The 25,492-nt window shown below is 32.4% G+C and overlaps 1 protein-coding gene across 1 annotated transcript in view; it reads right to left on the bottom strand.

Annotated features, from left to right (window-relative positions):
- The window catches only part of LOC149411790 (alkaline phosphatase, tissue-nonspecific isozyme-like), a 306,816-nt gene that overhangs the window by 112,871 nt on the left and 168,453 nt on the right, over nucleotides 1-25,492 (bottom strand). The window contains exon 5 of the mRNA XM_089646240.1: nucleotides 20,169-20,347. Coding sequence (XP_089502366.1) covers nucleotides 20,169-20,347 — 179 coding nt within the window. The remainder of the gene's footprint in view (nucleotides 1-20,168; nucleotides 20,348-25,492) is intronic.

The raw sequence follows: 25,492 nt of genomic DNA, 5'->3' as shown, positions 1-25,492 counted from the left end.
GACTTGTATATTTATTATTTGAATACCACTCAGAAATCCGAATTACTCCCAACCGTCTGGAGCCAGTGAGACTAGAGGATCCCCAATTGGATTTTGTTGTGAGGTTGGTGGTTGTGAGAAGAGGAAGGAGATGGAAAAATGAACTACCTGGCTATTCAGATCTGGTCACCAAACACGCCTAAAGCCATTTCGATCAACGTTTAAATTCTGAATGGTGGTCTAACACTAGGGCGATACTGAAAGTATCTTCCATTCTGTTACGTTCATCAAGTATACTGGTGATGATCTGGCTTGTAAGCCACACAGACCATCGGGGAACAATTAATTCCCTATGAAAAAATGGGTTGATTACAAAATTCACTCTGCAGGAAACGTAACAAATTATCATCCCGCTACCAAATATAAAAAAAAAACAGAGAACTCACCGAATATATTACTCGCATTGAGATTGGTAGCGATTCCTTATTCTCAAGGTTAATCTCCAAAATTAGGCAGCGGACGGGAATCAGCACAATAAAACTTGCATTCGCACCATGAAATAATGATCTGCGACAAGCTCTCGGGAGCGTAGAATTTAGAATAAAATTGAATTAACACATTGTAATTCTAAAAGTACTGTCACTTTCTTGTGAAAAAATTATTTAAATCTTTTAGTCTGAAATCGACCAAGCAGGAATATTGGTGCCCTCTTTTGTCACACAACACAATTCAGATGAATCCAGCTGCTTAATGTACAGATGACTGTATTTCATTGTCACTTTACCCGCAGAGCAAAATCTATGCGAGAATTCCCAGAAAGGTCTATAATATTATACCCTTATATGGTGCCCTCTTTTGTCACACAACACAATTCAGATGAATCCAGCTGCTTAATGTACAGATGACTGTATTTCATTGTCACTTTACCCGCAGAGCAAAATCTATGCGAGAATTCCCAGAAAGGTCTATAATATCACTATTTTAAATTTTATGTTTGAAATTTTAAGTTAACTAAGTTTTAGTCTACTGTTTCTCCATATACCTTATATTATTTTAGAATAAATTGTGAAATTACATAAATTCGTCGAATAAAATTTACTTTTGCACTCAAGGTTTTGAACCCGCGACCTTCGGATAGCCTTACTCCTCTACCACAGAGGTCATCAGATGTTATACCAAACTGTTTTTTTAACTTTATTTAGCAGCCCTTCGTAAAACTTAGCTTTAAATATCACTATGTAAATCAGCCTAATATTAAAATCATTACCATAACGCCAGATTGTTTCATCTGTACTTTTATATTGAAAGAGAGGGTAAGTATTTTTTCAAAAGGGTTGAGATTCGGACGAAGCCCGATAGCAACTTCTAGTTAAATATTAATTAAATCTTTTCGTTTAAATAACATCTAAATTCCATCAACATTATTTAAGTTATTCTTTATAAAATAGAGAAGTATTTACTTAAATGAAATAATTTATAATAACCACGCACACATTTTTTGTGCGTGATCAACTGGGTATATAACTAATGGAAACATAAAAAAATGGTAATGAATATTATCACAAAAAAAATATCTACAATTCCTAAGCAAAATAAATATTGTTACAGTTTTCATAGAATCCAACATAATTTCAAATGGAAATACACAACACATTTTCATTTAATACCATTAAAATATGTAGAAATTTGTTCAAATTCACCTACTTTATTCACGGAACTTCAAAATTTTTATATTATATTTTATTACATCTGTCCAATTATTGAAATGTAACGCGGTGGAGGAGATTCTGATATTATAAATACTGTTTCAGCGTCGTTATTATAGCCAATATATTCCAATAACACATTATTTTACCCAAAATTTCCCCAGTGTAACAACTCAAGCAATATACTTAGTTTCTTAGCCTTCTAACAAAAAATCAATTTTAAAGGTTAAGTTGGTTAGACATCTAGTAATGTCACGTACACCCATCAGTTTTTTAAATGAGGTTTATATAATCGATATATTCTTTTGAAAAAATAAATGTAAGCTTCTTACGTGTAATAATATGGAACATTATTTACATTTTTTCGTTATTAAATAATTAATTTATTTACAGAGTATAATCATAAATATTATCAAAAATAATTCATAAAATTAGTTTTCACTGATTTTAATTTTTTAATGTTTCTCTTCTATAGAAGCTGGCGATTGTGTCTAAAAAGGTTCCATGATAAATCAACACATCGACAATTTAACACAAAAGTTATTACAAAGTCATTAGAAACGATTAAAAAAAATCAACCTAACCTTACCTCACCTAAACTAAACTACTTAACCCAGTTAATAAAGTTTTTGTTTCATCACTTTCCATAACTTTACATAACTTTTTAAAGCTGTGATGAATTATCATTTTGATGATTTATCCGGTCACCGTTTAAAAGAGTGTTGAGCATCAAGATGAAGAGTATTTAGTGTTTGTAGTTATGATTTAATGAAATATGAATATTAAAATTTATAAATAACTAAGAAGGTAGTTTCATCATTTTGGTGTTTTTAAATTGAATTTCTCTTTAATCGCTTTTAGTAGGTGTTTATCTTTTCGATTGCTCTGATATTTTCGGGTAGGCTGTTGAAGTATTTTTTCCCTAGATATTTGTAATGATGTTGAGCAAAAGAGTTGTTACATTTTTGTGTCGGAAATATATGTTTTCGACGAGTACGTCTTTCAGTTAAAAAACAGTGATTTTGTTTTTCATTTATTATTTGAATTATTATGTTTATTCAGACAAGATCATTAAATTTGAATACTTTGAATTCTTCAAAAATTAGGTGTGTTGTAAAATCTCTCGGTTTTTTCAATATTATTTTTATAATTAGACCTTGTACAATTTCAACACGTAGTAGATTTTTTTTTGTATGCAGCTCTCCAGCTGATTACAGCATATTGGAGATTTGTACTATAGTGTGGTAGACTGATTTTAGATTTTCCAATGAGCGAAAATTTCGAATTTTGACTTATCTCAAAATTTTGAAATGTCAAAATTTTGAGATAAGTCATTAGACATCGAAATTGGAGTTTGAAAAATAGAGAAAAGAAATAGTTTCAGTATTGTTTCTTGTTCAATTAATCAAAGAAGAAAATATCAACAAATCTCTTGTTTTTTCATTCCTACTTAGTGCAAATTCATTGGAAGAAATTGCAACCTTGCAATAGGCCCACACTGATGCACTTCCCTAATATGGTACTGTGTGCCAATTCCAATAAATATCTGAAATATGTTAAATATAGATTTGCAGACAAAAACCATTTATTTCCCATTTTACAAATTACATGGTATTATTTTTTTAACTTTCTGTGTGAAGACGGTACTGGAGAAGATTGATTAAAATTGGAATCTAGCTTTCACTTGCAATGAAAAATATTGCAAGCTTTTCCCGTCATTTTACGGCACTTTTTATCGCTTTGAAAGAGGAGTTTATCAAAAATTCCACCATATCTTGTCACATAAAAGCGGTACTTACTTATACAATCAACTTTAAATAATCCAAAGATTTTTCTCCTTCAAGAAAAGACGTTTGCTCTTGTAACGTTGAAAGTTTTGCAGTTTGAAATGAATTATGTTGACGATATTTTGGCATTTGGACGGTGGTTTACAAAAAATTCAATCGTAAAATAAAACACAGTAACCTTGTCTTACAATACTACGCACTCACACTACGAACTAAACTTTTGAAAAAGTACAATGATCTAACCTATAAATTACATAGGCAATAAACGAATGCGACAAATACATTTCGTGCTCTTGGAGAGAAGGTTCCATGTTTACGTTTTTTTTCAAATGTAACACTTCTTTTCGCGCGCCCAGCAAAACCCTGCGTAGCAAAAAGTATTACTTGTTTTTATTTGCATAATAATTAAAAAAAATTGTAAATATTTTTATAATTAAATATCACTTGTCTTGTCTCATATTAATACATTTTGCCATATCAAATGTATTATACAAAATAGCCCCTTTTCATAATACGCATAATTTATTTAAACGAAAAAGCCAGGGTTATTTAATTATAATAATATATTGACACATAATGTATTTATATGACCCAGTTTTTTTATTCTATTATTTTGACAGTGATTCTGATTATTGGTTTGTTTTATTTTTCAAAATACCCTATTATTAATTATTTTTATTTCGGAACCTGATTAAGGCGACATAGGATTCTAAAAACGGGGATTTGTTCGACGCTCACATTTTAATTATTTCTGATGAACGTATTACTTAAATTTCAAATGTTTCTAAACATTGATTTTTTAGGTCCATCCATTACTTCGGGCCGCGCGACGATTATTGTTTTTACACGAGTTCATTACTTATATCCTTAAGATTCCGACTTTATTTTAGAGATATGATAAGGCAAATTCAACCTCAGGTCTATCCAATACGCAGGGCCACGCATCACATATTTTTGTGCATGGTTGTTTCACTCAGGTCATTAATATTCTGGGTTTATTTTAGGGTATTGTCTCGTCTTAAGTGATTTTTTACCTAGTGAACTTATCTTCCATTTGCTTCCACAATGTTATGTCAAATATAGATTTTATGGGTGTTTTAATTAATACTTAAAAAACATTATTAAATATCGAATTATTTTCAATAACAGTAAATTCATAAAATTATTCTTTATTGTCATTAAGTTGAATAAATTTTTTAAAGCATAACAGCAAGCAAAACAAGCAAAACAGAAGTTGTTAGTAGAATTTGACCAAAAATGTATGTTTATTATAATACTTAACCTTGATTTTGATCCTTGATTTGTTTTCCATCATCAACATTTTTTTTTATAATGATAAACTAATGTTTAGGTTTTTTATGCATAGCGCAAAGAATAAAAAAATTTTTAAGCAATAATTAGTCGCCTAAAATATCCATACAAAATGAAAATATCTCCTGAGTAAAAATAAATGCCGCCGGCGCACTTTGGACGGAATGGAAAAAAAACGCGAATTAAGTGGTTTTTGCAAATGTTAATTTTTTTAATATTTATTTTTTTTTTAGTGTAGTACAATAGTTTCTGCATTTTATGTGTTAATTTAAATATGTCAATAGGGCTTGATGGAAGTTTGACAACGCTGCAAAGTGTGTCGTAAGTTGGATATTCGGTATCGCGTTTTTCAGTTCACTCCTACGCGTGAGCAGAGACGGTTGTGTAATAAGTGACGTTTGGATATATTTACAAAAGTTTGTTATGGCTGACATTCCTCAAGGTATTCTTAATTTAATTTACTAAACTATATATCAACATATCATGTGTGTGAGATTTGAACTAACATCTAATTTTACACTATTTTTGAATTTTTTTGCTGTTAAAATGCATATTTCAATTAGCATTTAGAAACAAAACATCGTTTGTTCCCATTTATGAATATTTAAGTATTGTAGACTAAAGTCTCGCTTTAACGTCATATATAAATTGTGATCATCTTTTGTCCTTCCTTGAACAATTTTGTTATTTTCAGGAAGGCCTATATGCATTCCCCGGAGAGAATTATTCGAGGCATTAAAAGAACGGGGTATATTAAATGCCACTTCTGTGAAATCAAAAGAGTTTTTTATTAATTACGTAACACAAAAATACCACATAGCGGCAGGTTCTAACATTTTGAGCCCTACATTTTACAAAAACATTAAGAATTTTTCACAACAATTAATGAAGAAATGGAGAAAAAGCCGCAGTTATATTGTGAGGTTTGAAAAATATAATTTAGAGTGGTTGCAAGAAAAGCTAGTTGTCTCCAAATCTTTGGATAGACCACAGACATAGGATTTAATAGACGAGAAGATAATGGCGAGGGGTAAAATCAACTGTTGAAGAACGAAGGGGGTAAAGCTGACTGTGATTCGTCAATAAATCAATCTGACAGTAAATAGGCATCTCGCATTATAATATCACCATTTAGTTCTTAAAAGTAAAATCTGCTTTTGAATGAATAGACATTTTTACATGGGAGCGCAAATTACTCGCCACGTTATGAACTAATTTGCGAAGTCCAAATTCGGCAAAGTAAATTTCTTCTGTTTGCAGAGTCGTAGTTAGTTTCAGAGTATTTAGTTAAGACACTTTTACAAATGTTTCATAATTTACTTACCCCAGTAAACAACGATGAGCACACTTGAGAATCGCTACATTGTGATGTGATAGTATATGTTTCTAAAACTGATCCATATAATACGGTGTGAATAAGCTTAAAATAAAGTAAAATAATGCTTACTTATGGAATGTAATACGACAATTGGGTTTATTCTCTTTTTCACATCTATATTTACAAGTTTTCATATCACAAATCAACATTTTGCCGTGTTATTTCGTAAAATGAACCGATGATGCCTCGACCATAGTTCGCACAAGAATGATGACGTCACGTTTTCAAATTTCACTTGAGGCCATACGCGAGCCCAGCCGGCTCCAATGGAACCGGTATGGGGAGTGGGGATAATACGCTTTTAATCACTTAGGGCAGGTCTACTAATATTCATATGTCTATGGGGTAGACCAATAAAATTTTTTCAAGAAAGTGGTTCTAGATCAAAGCAGAAAAAAAGTGCACGATCTGTTAGAGTCTCGCACTCTTGATGAACTCCAGTTAGCAGCAGAATTGAATTTTCGAAGCGCAGGAAAAAGTGATGCTGCAAAACTCGTAAAACAGATAACATTTTAACCTCGTCGAGCATCAAGAATACGTCATGCTTTTGCAATGAAATGTAAAAACATCCTTAATCCATACTCACCGGAAGAGGCTTTAGCGCTTATTGTGGGCTTAAAGTTAACGAAAGAACAATACAAAGGTTTAAGAAAGAAAGCAAAAATCAGGTGTCTGAAAACGTTATATCCGTCTTACGATTTAGTACAAATAATCAAACAAAAGTGTTTCCCTAAAAAAGAAGATATCACAGTGACCGCTAATTTGGTTGAAGTAAAACTCCAAGCACTTGCCGATCATACGGTCAGTAGATTATCAGAGGTTCAAAGGGAGGTTTTGTTAATCTCATCAGACCCAATTATTTCCTCTATTTGACCACTTCCTAAAAAAAAAGTTCTGTGTTACTAACTGAAGTTTTAAGTCTACTAAGAATTCCGTCCAATGGTTCTGGAAATTTGAGTGATGATTTAGACTCCGATGACAACGGAGACACCTTTAGCACCTAGATTTTCTATACGACCATATTTCTAATAAAATATATGTATACCTGATTATTGCCCATCTTTTTGTGTTCATAGAAGTGACTTGTAATATGTAATATTTATGATTAATATTTTTTATTTTCCCAGATATTTGTATATCTTCAAATTTTATTGAATTATTTGTCGTTGTAAATTTCTACATAAGAGTATATTAATATTTTTACTTAAAAATAGTTATAATTCATTAATAAGATTAAAAAAAAAATATTGCACTAATATTTAGCCAGCAAACAATTAATTCGTGTTTTTTCTTCATTCCGTCCACTGTGCGGCGGGGAATGAACCCGCATCTTCTGATATCCGGTCAGGTGCTCTAGACCACCAACCAAACGCCAAATAATTATATATCTACTAGCACTTCAATCAACAATTACTGCTTAGTATATTTTTATTTTTATCATAAATGATCAATTTATTACGCCAATCTTTAAAACAACTCAAATGCAAAACCATTATATTTACCAAGCCATAAAAAACTACAATAATCTCCCTTCCGAAATGCGCTGTATTACGAACCAACAAGAACAAATAAATAAAATCAAACTTTTTTTCCAAAAAAACTTATATTAAACAAAAATAAAAATATATATATATTATTATTATAATATATATTATTATATTTTTATTATTATATCTCATTATGAATTATGAATCTAAGTAAGAATCGTGGCTCCCTTATCAGGCACAAGAGCTCCTCTTTTCTGATAAGGTATACATGACCATATATGAACCTTAATATTATATTTTGCAAAATATGTATGTATTAATGTAACCCATATGATGTATATTAAAATAATAAAAAAAAAAAAAAAAAAAAAAAAAAAAAAAATGATACTGAATACCTTTTAATCTGCAATATTTCTTAATTGTAAAAAGCATTCACTTTGTGGCTCATCATAATTTACAATAAAAACACATAAATTTGTTTTTGACCCCTATGTGGTCAAAAAAAAATTTATGTGTTTTTATTGCAATATTTCTACTTATGTATATTATGTGAAGTATAATAGTATATTTAATTTAAAAATGTACCAATATAAAAATCAAAGCAAGTTTTTGTCAGTCGCTGAAAAGTACAATAATAATTTAGAAATATTAAAATGAATAACTAAATAATGTTTGTAAAAGGAAAGATATTCATTCTAAGGTGTTTAGCGAATATAAATAGTAAAAACAGTGAAATTGAAAGCATATGTATTATCTATTGGACTTTTTTGTGATTTAAGTTAAGATCATTGCATATTTGAAATGGCAATACTACGACATGAATTTGGTCGCTAGTGTGGAGGGTCGTTAATTAATATATTTGATCACGAACGGTTTTCGCTTTGGCTCAGGTTGAACCAGTGCTTGATATTAGCTAAATTCAATTACAGACATGGACATGCGTAAATTGATACACGTAATTACATAACGTTGAGAGCCGGTGGATTAATAAGTGACAGCAATATAATGGGGTGTAAATAGGCAATGAGGTAGGGATTTATAGGGTTTTAGAAGACATATAATTACTCTTTGTTTATTACTATAAGTTAAAGGTTTTGGTTACACTGTCCATTTTGTTAGTATAAAACCCCGATAAAACTTATGTCAACGTGAAGTCGAAAATATTGTTAAATTAAATATCCATTAATTTTAATATTAGGCGGTTGATATTACAATTTGGTTGTATACAAATAAATACAAAATTTAAACGAATTAACTAACTAACCACTACGCCGTTTTTCCGAAGGGATAGGCAATAGAAAAAACTCTGTCTTGGCACATACACACCTCGCTTCATTTATACATCGTATCATATATAATATTCTGTCATTTGAACTCTTGGCAGTCTGACTCAAGAATTTGGTTAATTTTTATCATGTCTTCCTCGGGCGTCCCCGACTTCTTATATCATTCTCCCTTTTTGGTACATTTGCTCTACATGCCCGAAAAATCTTAGCGTCCCTTTCTTATTCTTACTCCTTACGCTTACATCAGCATCGTATTCGTTGAAGATCTCCACATTTCTCAAACAACCATACACGGTTTTACCACATATTCACCTCGGGGATTTCTACAGCATTCTGTCAATTGTTAATTATTCACAGTTTTACCACAAAAATATCAGGGATCTCATTTCTAAAGCATTCATTGTTAATTATTCACGGTTTTACCACAAACATATCAGGGATCTCATTTCTATATTATTCAGTCTATTGTTAATTATTCACGATTTTAACACACAAATATCATGGACATCTTTTCTACAGCATTCAGTCTATTGTTAATTATTCACGGTTTTACCACACAAACATCAGGGATCTCATTTCTATAGCACTCAGTCTATTTTTATCCTTCCTCTCTCAATATCCTGCCTCGCTGCCATTTATCAAGGTAGATACCAGCAAACCATTATGGTCTGCTAGTGTCGTCTTTTTGGACATCTTTTTGCTACCGCCAATCGCGTTAAGTTCTCAGTTAATGGAACTTCCTGATTTGTTTTTGCTGCTAACTGCTCCCAACCATCTAGAGCCAGTGAAACTATGGCATCACCAATTGGGGTATGATATGAGGCTGAAGGTAGAAGGAAGATGAACGAGATGGGGAAAAGAAAGATGGAAAAGTACCTGGCTATTCAGACCTGTTCACCAAACAATGCCGAAATCATTTCGATCAATTCTGAATGGTTTTCTTACACCAGGACAATACTGAGAGTATCTTCCGCTCTCGAACGTGCCGGAAAGATACTATATATTATTTTTTATTAATAAATTGTGAAATAACACAAATTAACCGCATATAATTAATTACTAGTCAAGAGCCATACTCCTCGATCTTCTTTCAATATCTCTCAGCGATTCAATATCTCTTTCAATATCTCTGAGCGATTCTTCCCAAATGCACAAACTCATAAATTGAACAAGTTTTTAAAAATTAAAAAAATACATGATCAAGTATTGGTGGTAACAACATGATATTTGTATAGCACAGCTTTTACATGATTTCACTTTGAGTGCGCAATGTATAAGTTATGTTTTGACGTGAGCTTTTCAGAGAGATGTTTGAATTTTATATTTACGTTGAAGCTTTACTCCGAAAACCACCGTAAAAAATTAATCAATCTTTTATGTTCTGGTAACCTAAAAAAAGCTAAATGAATTCCACGAAAGTGTTTTCATTCGCTTTGTCAAAAAAATTTATTTTTGGTAATAAAATAGCTCATTACCACAACAGGGGATGTTATTTCGCAAAAAAAAATCTTCATCAAGTATGAATTTTGTTTGAGTATTATGGGTGAGAAAATACGCTGAAATTTTGTATATAATGTTTTTTTCGTGTATTCTAATCATGTTTATTTACTCTAGCTGTGAAACAATGTACAACTTAAAATTGGGTTACAGCTAAAAAACGTTAAGTATCCTACTAAAAAAATCGTTTAAATCAGAGATCCCCAAACCTTTTTGTCATGCTCATTTTTTTCTGTTTTTCGTAGACTATTTATTGGTGTGCCCAAGATTTTTATATCACTAGACTTTAGAATGGGTTTGTATGAGGTGTTCTCGATTGCTCAGTACTAAATTGATTCCCCACAATACTTTTGTGGTTGCTAGAGAATTTTAGATTTGGAGGGGAATAATTCAAAAAAATATTTTCTTACATTTTTAACGCACTTCAATTTCGTATCGCACGAAATTTTTTTCCCTAGATATCACATCACTGGAATAGTGTCTGTCTAGTAAGGTTGGTCAAATGTTTCTATTGAGCGCAAAATCAAATGTGCAAGTTCCTCTCTCGTAGATCCCCTTTTTCATTTCATGCACCCTGAATTTTTTTTCACTGATATGGACCCCTGCAGGTCAAAATCGACCTTTGAGGGTCGATTTAGACCACTTTGGGAATGACAGGTTCAAACTCAATCATTAAAACAAATCAACCAATCATGTCCATTCGTGGAGATGAATCAATCAAATAAAAACCATTTATTCAAAATAACAAAGTCAAACCCCTGATATATAAATAAAATCCAATGATTAATTGTTGAAAAAAACATTTAAACTAATCGGCGGTGATAAAATATTTATAATTATTTTTTCGATTACATTAACATGTTTGTCAAAAAATCTTAGATTTTCTAAGATCATTAAACAGATTTCAAATCTCGAAGCAATGATAGCCAGTTTAGTTGCCTTATAAGTTCTAAAATTGAATATTCTTCAGCTGTATGGATTCCAAACAAGCAAAAATATATTGAAAAATTGTAACAGGTTTCTTAGATACCTGTTATATGAGAATGCTTTACGAAGATTTGATCTTCATAACGCGCTACCTTTGTGTCCTTCCAGTCACGTGTATAAAACCATAAATAATTTAATAAATATCCCGTAGGTACCTATTGGAATGTTATAAGTTGTTTGTACCGAACAACTACAGCCAGTGATGGCACTATGATCTGCTATGTATGTATATCTGCTATGCCCATATGGCAGAACGAACGTACAGGTTCGGCATAGCATAACACGAAGTATGACATTGTTAAATAACGTTTAAAAGACTGCTGACTTAACAGTTGCCCTGAAGGATTTAAAAGGCATGTAAATTCCACACATTACTAGTGTTAATATGTATTTTATGTTTTTTTTTTTTAATATTCTCTTTTAAAGAATGTATCTAAAAATATGTAGTTTATGTTACACGTATTAATGAAATGAATACAGAGTCTACAATACACAATACAACAAAATAAAAACTCCACCTTAAAACCCGAAGGAAAACAATTTCCCTCAGGGCCTATAAAATCTTTGGGGAAGCTGTGTAGTGGATTCTTGTAGGGAGAGGAAGGTTAAGTTAACATATGTTTTGAAAAGACCTATGTTGTAGGACGGAGGAAACACGGAGTCCGGCAAATCGTTCCACAGCCGATCTGTTGAACTAAATAACGGATCGTAAAAACGATTCGTTCTCATGTGACAAATGTCAACCGTAAACAAATGTTGGGTACGCATTTGACGTGTTTCCCGACTATGCACCAATGCCAAAGATACCAATGAGGCTAGTTCCTCTGAGAATCTTCCATTGAAATACCTGTAGAACTAGGAAAGCATGCCCACCAGCTGGTGCCTGTGCTCTTAAGATTTCAATATTATTCAATACAACCAGCCAATCACTTAATGAAATACTGTCCATCTTACAATCAAAAGAAGAAGCAATTATTCATTAAAGTCAATCAACCAATGAAATAACATAAATAACCAAATAATAATTAAATTAACTATCGCAATATAATCCAATCAATAAAAAAAGAGAAAATTTAAAAAAAATCAAACAAACCGAATCAATCGAATCACTAAATTGGTCCGATCACTTTTATCATTCTGTAATGTAAAAATAAATTGTCTTCAGAACAAGGTGACGGCCGGCGTGGTCCAGTGGTATACGCTTTTGACTACAGATCCGAAGGTCGCGGGTTCGAACCCGGCGTGCGCAAATAAATTTTATTTGATTAATTTGTGTTATTTCACAATTAATTAATTTAAAATAATATATAGTATATTTGCGGCACGTTCCAGAGTGGAAGATACTCTCAGTATCGCCCTGGTGTAAGACCACCATTCAGAATTGAAACGTTGCTTGAAATGGCTTTAGCCGTGTTTGGTGACCAGATCTGAATAGCCAGGTACTTCTCCACCTTCTTCTTCCCCATCTCCCTCCCCTCCCCAATACCCTCAGCCTCACAACATACCCCAATTGGGGATGCCATAGTCTCACTGGCTCCAGACGGGAGCAGTTGGGACTCTTGTGCGGTAATACTGTAAAAAAAAAAAAAAAAAAAAAAAGGTAAAGTGAAGTTATAACCCTCTATAACCAAGGTAATGGTTATTTATTAAATACAAGGTAATTGAGAAGCTGAAAATATTCATTTCAATATCTTTCCCTCAGGGTTATAGACTTTTGAAAACAATATATGTACATTGTCAATTTTAGAGACAATCTTTACATTTTAACACCGTTAGTTAATTAAAAAATTGCGACAGTGGTCAAAAATTTCAACCAAAGAAATATACATTTTGAATACAGAATTATTCATTAATTTATAAAGTTTAAAAAATGGTACATACCTACTCGCTTATCAGTTCCAATTACGAAATTCAAAGCAAATAAAAGATCTAGAGTTAATTAATGTGGAGGTTTAGTCAGAATCGCACCAAAATCATTATTCTTAGAACTGCATAAAACGGTGACCGAATAAATCATCACAATGATAATTAATTACATCTTTACTAAGTTATATATTTCGTCGGTTTCGACGAAATCCATATAGAAAGGCAATATGGATTTCGTCGAAACCGATTGTGTGGCGATCTACTCGGATATGTGACAAATATTTGGGGGCGGTTCATGGAACGTTTTGGTGAAACTCAAACCGTTGGGTTGGATATCTCCAAAGCCTTTGACAGAGTCTGGCACCGGGCGCTTATCGGGAAGTTACCATCGTATGGGATCCACCCAACCCTGCATAGTTGGATTGCAGACTTTCTGAGGGGAAGAACAATTCAAACCGTGGTTGACGGCTCTTCTTCCTCACCGCACCAAATCAATGCGGGGGTGACACACAAGGATCTGTGCTGTCTCTGACGCTGTTTTTATTGCACATCAACGATCTCGTTGAATGTGCACCAATTCACTGCTACGCTGATGACAGCACCGTTCACGAGGGTTATCTTTTTGACAGGACCCCTTCCAATTTTGATGTCCGAACAGCTCAGGAAGTTTTGAAGCAAAAAATCTACCACCACCTCGAGATGGTTCGTGCATGGGGTAAGGCCAACTTGGTCAGTTTCAACGTCTCAAAAACCCAAGCGTGTCTGATTTCGGCAAAGAGGGAGATCAATGACTGTCTGTTGCAATTTGATGGGAGCACTCTCCCCAATAAAAACTCCATGGAAATGCTTGGAGTTACTATATCAGGCCAGCTCAAGTATCGGGGATCCATAGAAGCCCCAGTAAATCAGGCCTCCAAAAAGTTGGGCGTCTTGTACAGGGCTAGGAGATTCTTCAACAGTGACCAGCTGCTGACCCTGTACAAGTCTCAAGTCCGCCCAACTATTGAATTTGGGAGCCACCTTTGGGCTGGTGCCCCAAAATACTTAATAAACCTGCTTGAATCTGTGCAAAGGAGAACGATCCGTCTGATTGACAATCCGTTGTTAACAGACCGATTGCCTTATCTAATGCATAGACGCAATGTAGGCATGCTGTGTCTGTTCTACAGGTATTTCAATAGAGCCTGCTCCAAGGAGCTAGCAGCATTGATTGCTGATGCACCGGTGCACGTGCGCGAAACTCGACGGACACGAACTGAACACCCGTTCACGGTTGACGTTGGCTTCATGAGATCTGGCCGTTTTTACGACTCGTTTTTGTGTAAGTCGGCTCGTATGTGGAACGAGCTACCGGCATCTGTTTTTCCTCTCTCCTATAATCCGAGCCTCTTCAAGGCCCACATTAACAAATCCCTTCCTACAGCCCCTACTTTATTCCGCCTCACAACGCCGCCCAACTGGGTGGTGACATAGTTCCCCAGTCTGTACACTGCACAGGCAGGGACACTTTTGTGAGGTGTCACATAAAAAAAAATATATTTATATATATATATATAAAGTCATGGAAAGTTATGAAAAAAAAACTTTATTAAATGGGTTGGGTAGGTTAGGTTAGGTTTAAAAATTATTTTTTTCATCGTTTCTAATGACTTATCCTTTTTTAAAAGTGTGTTGAATTGTCACTGTGTTGAGTTATCATGAAACCGCATAAAACATAGGTGTCTCATGTGTTCAAATCTATTCAAATAATTACATAACATTTTGTAGGTAGTTCGAATTCAAGCTATGCGTCACTTGGGACTTTAAAATTCTTTTACAATAATAATTATTATTACACTTTCAGCGACGCCATACTATGCCCCTGGGTAGCTATGCTTTCAAATAAATACTTAGTCTTGCCAACGAGAAATAGGTGTGAGTCATTAATATAATATCGACTTGCAACTTCTAAAAACAATTTATCTTGCGGTCAGCCATTCTATCATTGGGTATTATTGCATGGGCATGAAGTATTTCATCAGCATAAAAGGCGCAGAAAACAATTATTGTAAAAATGATTCTCAAACTGTAAAAATCAACTTTATGTAATATTTAAAGATAGTATTTGACAAATATGATTTAAGATTTTGTTATTTGTTTTTGGATTGTTATGCCGTGTTGCGCTAACTCGTTCTTTAGCCAACGTTTCGGACAGCATTGAAGTGTCCATCATCATGGCAGATGTATTATTTGAGATTGTGGTGAAATGTGAGCTTATGTATGAAGATCTTTATAAAAAAATACTTATTTTTTGGAAAAAAATTACAAAACTAAATGAAAAATTAACTCGAAACATTAACAGACACTTATACAAGATAAAGGGGAAACATTAAAAAAAGATTAATAAAAACTTGACACAAGATTAACAAAAAATTACTTCGAAATCCAACATTCTTTTCCATCTTTGATAAACGTTTTAAATATTTTGCCACACAAATAATAAACGCACCACGTCATTGGCAGCATTAGTTTTATTGGCTGTCCGTAGCGAAGCCCTGTTTCAACTCGACCGTTTTTCTTTTTGTCTATTTGCAAATTTTTTTGTATGTTTGTTTCTTTTTCAATATAGTAGCCATTTTTATGGTTCAGCAAAAGGATATTTCTTCAAATGTGAAATCGTCGCGTCTATTTATAATTTATAATTCACATTTTTTTTAATTTCATGTTATCTACCTATCCGAAGACCAAAATAAAAAAATATATTTTTAAAAATAATTCTCATTGAGATAGTGACCTTTCGTTGGACAAACTGTATAACTAATCCTTTTTCGAAAAAATATATACCTAAACGGTTTATAAATTTACAAACACTACTATAATTTCAAAGGATTATGTTCATAATAATTTTTTTAGTAAGAGAAAATTAGAAAGTCTTTTTTCGGATGCAATGTCTACCAGACTACTTACTGTTCATAGACCTAATCGTTATTCTATTTATGCAGAACTATTTCAGCTACGATTCTATTAAATTTTGTGCTTACCATTTGGATTGGACTGATCAAGACAAATTGTAGGTCAAAGTAGTAGGTGAGAACGGGGCTAAGATAAAATGGAATAGGGTGGGCCATGTCGCACGGAGAGCCGATGACCGATGGAGATAAAAAAGGCATTAGTTGGCTGCCCTGAAGCTAAATAGGGGCCAAGGGAACATTTAACAAACAGGGGGTATCGTTTCGTGACTAATTTTTGGTTTGAGTTAAGTATTCAAAATAAGTGATGTAGGTACTCAAAACATATTTTGATTAACGATTTGCTTTTTTCCACACAACTTGAGCAAAAGTTTTCAACATCAACCTTCTTAGAGCCGTGATAAATTTTAGTAAATAAAATCGATGTTTTTTGTGTTCTCACAAAATTAATAAGTCCTTCATAGATTTCCATGATTTCCAAATTGTATGAAATCTTTTATACAAAAATAGATTTTAAGAAAAACTTTGAAGAAATTGCGAAATCGGAAGAAAATAAAAAAGATAACAATAAGATACTACTGGGAAAAGATGTCGTACGATGACGCTTTAGGTCGCGTTCCGTTCTGAGTGAGAGAAAATAGTTGGAAACTCTCTCTGTCTTTCTGTTCTAGGGAGACTTGTAATTCTGGCAGGATCGCAATGCCCCGTCCAACACACAGAGTAATAACGGAAGTTTTCTGCACTTATCAGGTTTGAAGAAACTTCTGTATGTTGATGGCTATGGCGGGGCCTGCACTTGATGATTATGTTCAATGAATGAATTAATCACAAGTCACTTTAAACATGAATAAATGCATACACACGGCGTTCCCTTGTTGCAAATAATTACGTTTAAAGGCGATATCTCTCGGCTGTTTAATCTCAGTAGGTACTGATCTTTTTCCAATAGATCCAATTCTGCGTTTCTTATTTCAGCGGTGTCCTTTTTAAGTGATAAAAAGAACGAAATCGATCGATGACTTATTTAAAACACGGATTACGTTAAAATTAATCATTGCCCAAAACGGGGGACATTACTCGCAACGATTACTGAATTTCACATCGTTTTCAGGCTTCTTTTACTTCAGTGGATTCACATGTCGAGAAGATGTAACGTTTAACGTTAGATGAAGCATTTAACTACGTTCTTCTTGTACAAATTAAGCGTGTATTCAAAAGTACGCGTTAAAATCCTGCTCATAACAGCACCATACCTTTTGTCATGCTATGCTGGGACAGCTCATCCGTTCTGCTATGTGGAATAGCAGGTTATGGTGTTGACCCTGGCGCTAGTTTTTCGGTATGAACAATTCATAGCATTCCAGAAGGCACGGGCTGTCGATAAAATGCTCTACTATTTTAAATGATGTGTTTGAAAGGGCACCATTGCTCCTACGATATTTTGATAAAGAGTGCTGGTACTAAGAAATCATCAGATTCATATGAAAAATTAGAAATAAAGATTTTAAGTTTTTTAATCATTACGACTGCCTTTCGTTGGCAGCACTCTAATCGTATAAGACGTTCAATACTATTGAATGTTCATTGTAAGACGCCTCTGGAAGCGAACACTCTTGGGGGCAATGTAAAATTTAGTTACCGAGAGAATTTCCCGTAGTAGGTATGTCCCCATTCACGGTGTCCTGTCGCTAACGTGAAAACGGAAACCTGATAATTCTTCGCGAAATTATATGGTATTCTTTGATGAACGTACGACAAAGAAAATTGTTTTTGGAAGATGGAAGACACTCTTAGCAAGTGTATAGTATGAACATCAAGAAAAACATTCAGAATCGAAACGAAATGTGATCGAGATTGCTCAAAATATTTTTCTGTGAAAGAAAAAGACATATTACATGTTTTACAGTGAGCAGTTTTTTTATCAGAAAAGTAACCGAATGAACATTGTAAAAATAAATAACTTTTCACAGATTGTATTTTTCTTATTATTTCACTCAGTGAAGGTTCGCCTAGTTCATTGTAGCGATCATTAAAACACTCAAAATCACAAATTATACTGCTCAAAATTAGTTGTACGAGAGCGATATGAAATAACTAAGTTCTCAAATGGAAAACTAACATCATACATAATATAATTACATCTTAGTAAAATGAAACACTTCTTTTTTCATAAAGTTTATCTATTACTAGCGACTCAAGATGAAAAAAATGACGTGCTTTTTTGGTAGTAGTTAACGTCACTGGTGTATCTATATTGGTGCCTATTTATTTATACAGTTTTAGATGGCAGACATTATTTGACTTCTGTCATCTCTCATTGTTTTACGTGTTAATGTTGCATGTTTATTCAGTTTTATATTTCAAATATTTATAAATATACTATAATAAGTGTTTCTTAACGATTGTGAATGTGTATTACTGTGAAGTATTGCGAATTTTTTGTGCATGTTTGGTGACTTAACATTTAGTTTTGAGAATATAATACACGAGAACTTTACATACGTACTGTTAACTCATAGAATAAATAATATCTGTGTGTTAACTTCATATTGTAACAAACTTTTATTGATTAATGAATAGAGACAGGTGACAACAGTAAATATTACTTTAGCATCTGTGTTTTGATGGTTTCACCTAATATATTAAGCGAATATCGTATCGATCAAGATATCAGGTAGGCAATTTTGCCAAGATATAGGCACCTATAAAAATCGTGGTGATAAAGGTTCAAACGAAGGTAAAAATAACACCGATTTTATAACGACCAAGCACATGTCCCGATATAGGAATCGGTATGTAAAAAAGGATTGTGTAAAACGAGTTTTTGACTCACTTTATCACGCCGCCTTGGATATATTTTTTCTTCATTTTGCAACCAGTTTTAACATCATCAGTTTTCCTCAGTGAATTTCTAGACTCCTTGTTCTCACAAAAAGGAACTATGTACCAACATATATTCATGGGATACTTTCGCACACATATGTAAGTATCCATACGACTTATATACTTACACGTGCGTGTATTTAACCCTTACCAAACATTACCGAACCCTTCGGAGCAAATCGTGCAAAGTTAAATTAATTGGGGAATGTTTGAGTCGGACTGAAGATTATCCTTTTATAGTTGTTAGGATTGGGTTTGGATAAGAGAACAGGCTAAAAGCGAATCGATACCCTTAAACAAACCCCCTTTTAACGATATCGGTAATGTTAGTTTAAATTAAATAAATTTAGGTATCGGTTAACTGGTTAGATTCAATAAAACATTGAATGAAATTTGATTTTTTTAAATAATTTTAATTTTGGTTTTTTACTGTCCGTTATATGTAAATCTTTTATAATTTGGATATAGGATTTATCTGGCGGCTGTTAAGCCTTGTTAAAGTTGCTCAGCTAGTTATTTGTTCAATTTCAATTTCAATAAAGCTTATTTGTATTATATTACACTTTATCATACTGTTTCAATTATCATTGATATTTAAAACATATTGATCTTTTTAATTTAATATTCTCTCGTTAATATTTTCACTACACTTAATTTTTCAAACCATTCAGGAATAATAATTGCCGTTCTTTGAATATTTTATATTAGATTTCTATTTGTGTCAAAATCTGTATTATCGTTTAACTTTAATGATTGATCTTGGATCAAAAACATCAATTTGCAGTCCATAGGACATCAGGTAAAATAACTGTATTTATTCTGCTGCAATTTCAAAAGGTGTTCAAAAGATAGCTGGTCGAGAGACAATCCAAACGCGTGCACAACATTTGTAGGTAGGTACTATTAGAACTTAATCCAATCATAAGGATTTCTTCAAATAGACTGAACAAAGTATCTACTATGATATTTTTTTCAATTGACGTTGGATTTTGTCGCGTTGAAGCGTGAACGTATTATATATGAACTCTAAATATTTTTTTTTAGTTATCTTACATTTATATCCCTCCCAGGTAGGTTGTCCACCAGCTGAAGTGCAATGTCCTTGCAGGTTTTCCTGCTTGCTGGAGGGATCTTGCTATCATCTTCCCAGTACCGGGAGGCTGCATGTGCGAACAGGGCAGCAGGAGTAGCGTGGGTAATTCTGGTAGTCGTGACGATGCCAGTCCATTTTCCTGGAACAAGGAAAATAAATTTATCAGGATTAACTTATAGAAACCTACGTATTATTTAATTATTGTAGAAGATAATATCAAAAACCCTCAGTGAACATATGAAAGAGATAAAGATACAACACTATAAGGTTAATTGTTGCAACTGGAACTTGAACCCGGATCCTTTAGTCTTACCGGGACTGGCATCTACCAATTATAGAAGATGACAATAACTCAGTGAGGTTTTCTTCAAATTTTTAATTTTATTTTGAAGAAAATGTATTATATTTAAGAGTAGTTAAAAACAATCGTGAGATTAGTTTACTTTATAGAAAATACACAGTTCTAAGTATTCACAGTGAACTTGACTAGAACGTATGCAATGCAGTGGTGTCTCGTGAAGTACAAAAAATCAAGCTGGGCATAAAATCAAATAAAATATTATATTGCTGATAAAAAATGCTATACATTTCCAAATCATATTGAACCGGAGCGTGCTTCGATTGAAATGACTTCAGTCTTATAAAGGCCAGATCTGAAATGCCAGGTATTTCAACCTTCCCCTTTCCGATCTCTTTCCCCTCTTTACTCCCAACAGCCAGCCGGCGTACCCTACTGTAATTGATGATGAATTAGATTCATTGACTCCGGGCAGAAAGGACACTGAGTATAGATAGATAAAGGCACAAATTAAAAAAAATATCTTTAAACTCTCAAATGAGGTACGCAAAGGGGAAGCCGGTAACTATCCTAGTGGTTTCAACTTAGTACATATTGAATATTGATAACGAATTTGCGATCATCATTCCGAAATTGCTTACATAAACATTATACAGAGAACTTGATCAATAAAAAAATCACAATAGGACTTCAGTTCAACAGTGACACGGGGAAAAAAGAGTTAAACTAATTTTTTTAAGAATCTCTTCAAATTATTCGCATTTCGGGTAAACACGAGATTGCAGGCCTAACAAATAAATTAACAGATTGTATGATAACCTTTTCGTAAATTTCGAATATATTATCATGATGTCGGAACACGTGTTCATGAAAATCGGAATATTTTCGCATTTCGTCATGACAAATTCTCAAAGCTAATGCACTTGAGTGCACACTGAGTTCAATTCCTCGGCTCCCCCATCACTACAAAAACAACATTTTCCGCTCACTGTTTTGGTAGAAGGAGATTTTCAAATATTATCAGGTTATTTGTAACCCGGGAATGTTTGTTTTTCTTTTTAAAACAAAAAATATAATTTATCCATTCTTATTGTTGTTTAATGCCTCACCTATTATAAAATTAATAAATGAATATTTGATTTACTCCAAGGCTTGTATAGCTGGTTCTTTGACAAGGACTAATCAAATTTTTAAAGTAATTCAATCAAACATTAATTTCTAAGCGCAAAGCATATTACTTCAAGAGGAAAAAGCTCCACACCCTACGAGAGTTCAAAATTAACAATTTGGATTAAATATTTCGGAAATTCTCAGTTAAAAATGTAAAATGGCTCAGAAACGCTGTGAGGAATGTTAGAAATCAGAAGTGCGTTAACTTTGTTTTATAATTTTTTTATTTGAACAATTTTTTTTTTAAATTTTTTGAAGGTAACCCAGCAATGTAATATATAATTGAAACATGAAGACACAGAAAAAAAATATAACGGTCAAAATTAGGAATCAAACCCAGGAACTGTGTCATACCGGGATGACCTCTTTAATCATTCGAGCATTGTGAGCTAATTATTATTCATCAATTTTAAGGATCTCATATTTCAAATTCAGAATTAACAATTCGATTTTGCTACTAATTTTTCCCATATTTTTGGGAGATATATTTTTTAATAATTACAGAGGTCTAAAGAATTGGTTTGTAACCTAGATAGTGTCTCAGATAAACATTTATATTTTTTTAATAATTAAAAATTTCTAAATAATTGGTTTATAAACCAGACTGTGTCTCGGATAGACATACCGATTTTTATTACATTGGATACCTGGCAGCCGCCTAGTGTGGTAATTCAAAATATATATACGATTTGTAAATGTCTATGTCAAATAACATTTTTACACATTAACAATTAGGATGTTTAGTGTCTTTGGGGTCTTTACAGTAATAATAAAGTCAATTAAATCCTTTGAACGCAATACAAAAAGCTCGCCCCGTGACCACACAAATATATATTTTCAAATTATTAATAGCACAGAAGAAAGGTTCATATTATTTATTATCTATTGAATTTTATACCCACTTGGCACCTTTACTACAGGTGTTCTCACTTATTGGATGTTAGATATAATTTAAATAGGTAAAACTTTTCTAGTAATTACCTATTCAAATTATTTCTAAAAATGACTGTTTAGTGAGTCAGGTTAGGTACGCAAAATATGAAATAATAGATGATATTGCAAATAAGGGTAAAAATTTTATACGTCGTTGTACTATCGTATTATTTTTGCCTATTATAGGTATTTAGTTATATAAATATAGTGTGAAAAGTATTTATTTCAATAAGGATTATTATTACTAAACAAGGTTCTGATCAAGATTATTATTATTTAACGAGCGGACCAGTAAAAAATCACGGGGTATTATAATTGTTGAATGTGTAAAGCTGGAAGTATTTATTAAATATTTGCCTCAGGATCATTGTCTTTAAAAAACACACATTAAAATTGTCAATTTTCTTTACAACACAATTTATTTGTTTACAAAATGGGGAGATATCAGAAAATTACCTTCAGAATGAGATAGGACGGGTGGTTTCAGAGAATTTGAACAATTCATCAAATTTCAAAGGTGATTTTTAAGTTATGTGAAGATTCTATTCTAGTTCTGTTTTATTTCAGTTTTGTGAATCAACTGGCCAATAATAATATAACAACAGATTTTCAATCGAACCTTCACAGATTTGAAAATCAACTTTGAAATTTGATGAATTCTTCAAATTCTTCTAAACAATCCGTCCTTAATAAAATTTAATAGTTGTCTTGCCAAAATTAAAATTAAAGAAATACACGTTTGAAATATAGAATTAAAATTAAATTAAATTAATAATTGTCTTCTAAATGGGACAACCGGAATCAGTATGTTTGACGATGAAACAAACACATTGTTTTTAACTTCTAATTTAATGGTACATAATTATGTGAAACACAAAGTGATTGCTTTTAAACGATAACATTTTCATTCTTTTTGTAAACTAGTTCATCGTTCATTCTTTTTTTAGTTTCTCTTTTGATCATATACAGAAATACATTTTTGAAACTGTTTACATTTTGAACACGAGAGTACTAACTTTACCTGATATTTAAACCCAGATGTCATAAATCGGTTGACAATTTTGATACGATTTAAATTGATAATTGTTTTTTTAACATGAAATCTGTGTTTATATTTCTATTTTCAACCTAAGCCTGTGTTGAGGTTAGTAATTTTATAAATAATAAAATTAACAGAAAAATAATATTTTGAAACAAAAATATTGTTACATTAAGCCCCCCGCAGTCCCAATTTCTGACGATTTATAACAAGTTTCTCTTTAACTGTTTATGTTTTCAAGTTCCAAAACAGGTAATTTTTGAAAATAATATACATACTATACATAGGCATCTGTTATGTAATAAGTGGAAAAAAAATTGTTTCAACATATTTATAACAATCTTTTTAAATTTGTTCATATGAAGCAGATACTTTCTTATGTGATATTATAAAAATTTAATTTTTTTTACTTAATTTCGAACGGGTTTTTTTTCTTCTTTCTTTTTAAAAGTTCACAAGAAATTCAATGATAATATGTTCTGGAAGGCTATTAAATATAAGTGGAGCCTGATAGAAATTATTTCTTTGACCAAACTAAGATTTAGTGTGAATTGCCACAAAGTTCAGACTAGAGCCAGTTCTAGTTTTACGAATTTTCTGCGTTCTTTCTACAAAACTAATATTATTAAAAAATCTACAAAGAGTTTGTTTGATAAATGGCTGTTTTATATTCATGACAATACATTCCTTATAAAGCAACTGTGTTGGATATCTAATTTATTTCTTAAGCATAACTTTACACCGAAAAAACTTACTGATTAAAAATTTTGCAAAATTATTAAGATTCTCTAATTATTAGCCTGAAACACAAATAAAAAATGAAAAAAATTATCACAGAAAAAATAAATGAGAAATGAACACGCCCCTACATATTACCGGCCAGGTGCACTAAACCATTGTGCTATGTCAAAAGGTTCAGGTTTAATTCCCGTTGGCGGCATAATTTTCATCTCATAATTGTGTTTCAGGCTAATAATTATAGCTTATAATTATTTCTTATCCTTCGTGTTTTGCATCCGAAACCTTGCTTTGTAAACATAAATTTAAATTTTTTTAAATATTAAAAATCTCCTAATTGACGAATTAATTGATTGTTATCCTGATAAACGTTAAGTACAATAACAATATTTTGTTACGGTATCCGAAAATACGTATAAAAACGTTCATAAAAATCCTAACATTTTTGCTTTTCGTTATGATATATTATTAAGACAAATGCAGGTGGATGAACACGTGTTCTGATATTATAATGAATTCACAAATGATTTATCAGGAAGTCGCTTGCAGTCTCGTTCTTAACAGGAATACCAATAATAAGAATATATTTTTAGTTAATCAACGTTACTCATTTTCTCCGTGTAGGAATCACTTTATAGGCAATAATGAAAGGTTCTATTTTAGTTCTCAAACAAAAGGTCGAGAGCACTAAAATATTTCGTCCACCATTAACTACGTACGCCTGCTCCATCGTAAAGACTTTAATAATTAATTATTGTACTTTGCGAGCGCCTTGTAGCGAATTGATTAAAATTCTCAAAAACAGTTGCTTCGTATTCCAGTCACTATATTAATTTGCATACTAGATGAGTACCAAAATGACATTACAAAGTGTGGAAGCTACTCGTACCTACGAGGCGATTAGGAGTTAGCTGAATAATCGATTATTTTAATTTTAATTACATTTGTACAAAGGAAATAAAAAAACGTATGAGGAATTTTTAATTTAGAAATTCAACTTCAGAAGTACAGTTTTGTCAACCAGCTTCATCATTGGAGGGGACCCACCCTTTCCCGACGGCTGTGTGAAGAAACTGATTGTTTAACCTCCTTAGCCGCACACGTCA

This window comes from Hesperophylax consimilis, chromosome 24, assembly GCF_061612785.1.
Source record: "Hesperophylax consimilis isolate HC1 chromosome 24, BYU_Hcon_1.0, whole genome shotgun sequence".
In the NCBI taxonomy this organism is placed as follows: Eukaryota; Metazoa; Arthropoda; class Insecta; order Trichoptera; family Limnephilidae; genus Hesperophylax; species Hesperophylax consimilis.
Note: the sequence above shows the minus strand (reverse complement) of the source record. Positions and strands in the feature narration are given on the sequence as shown.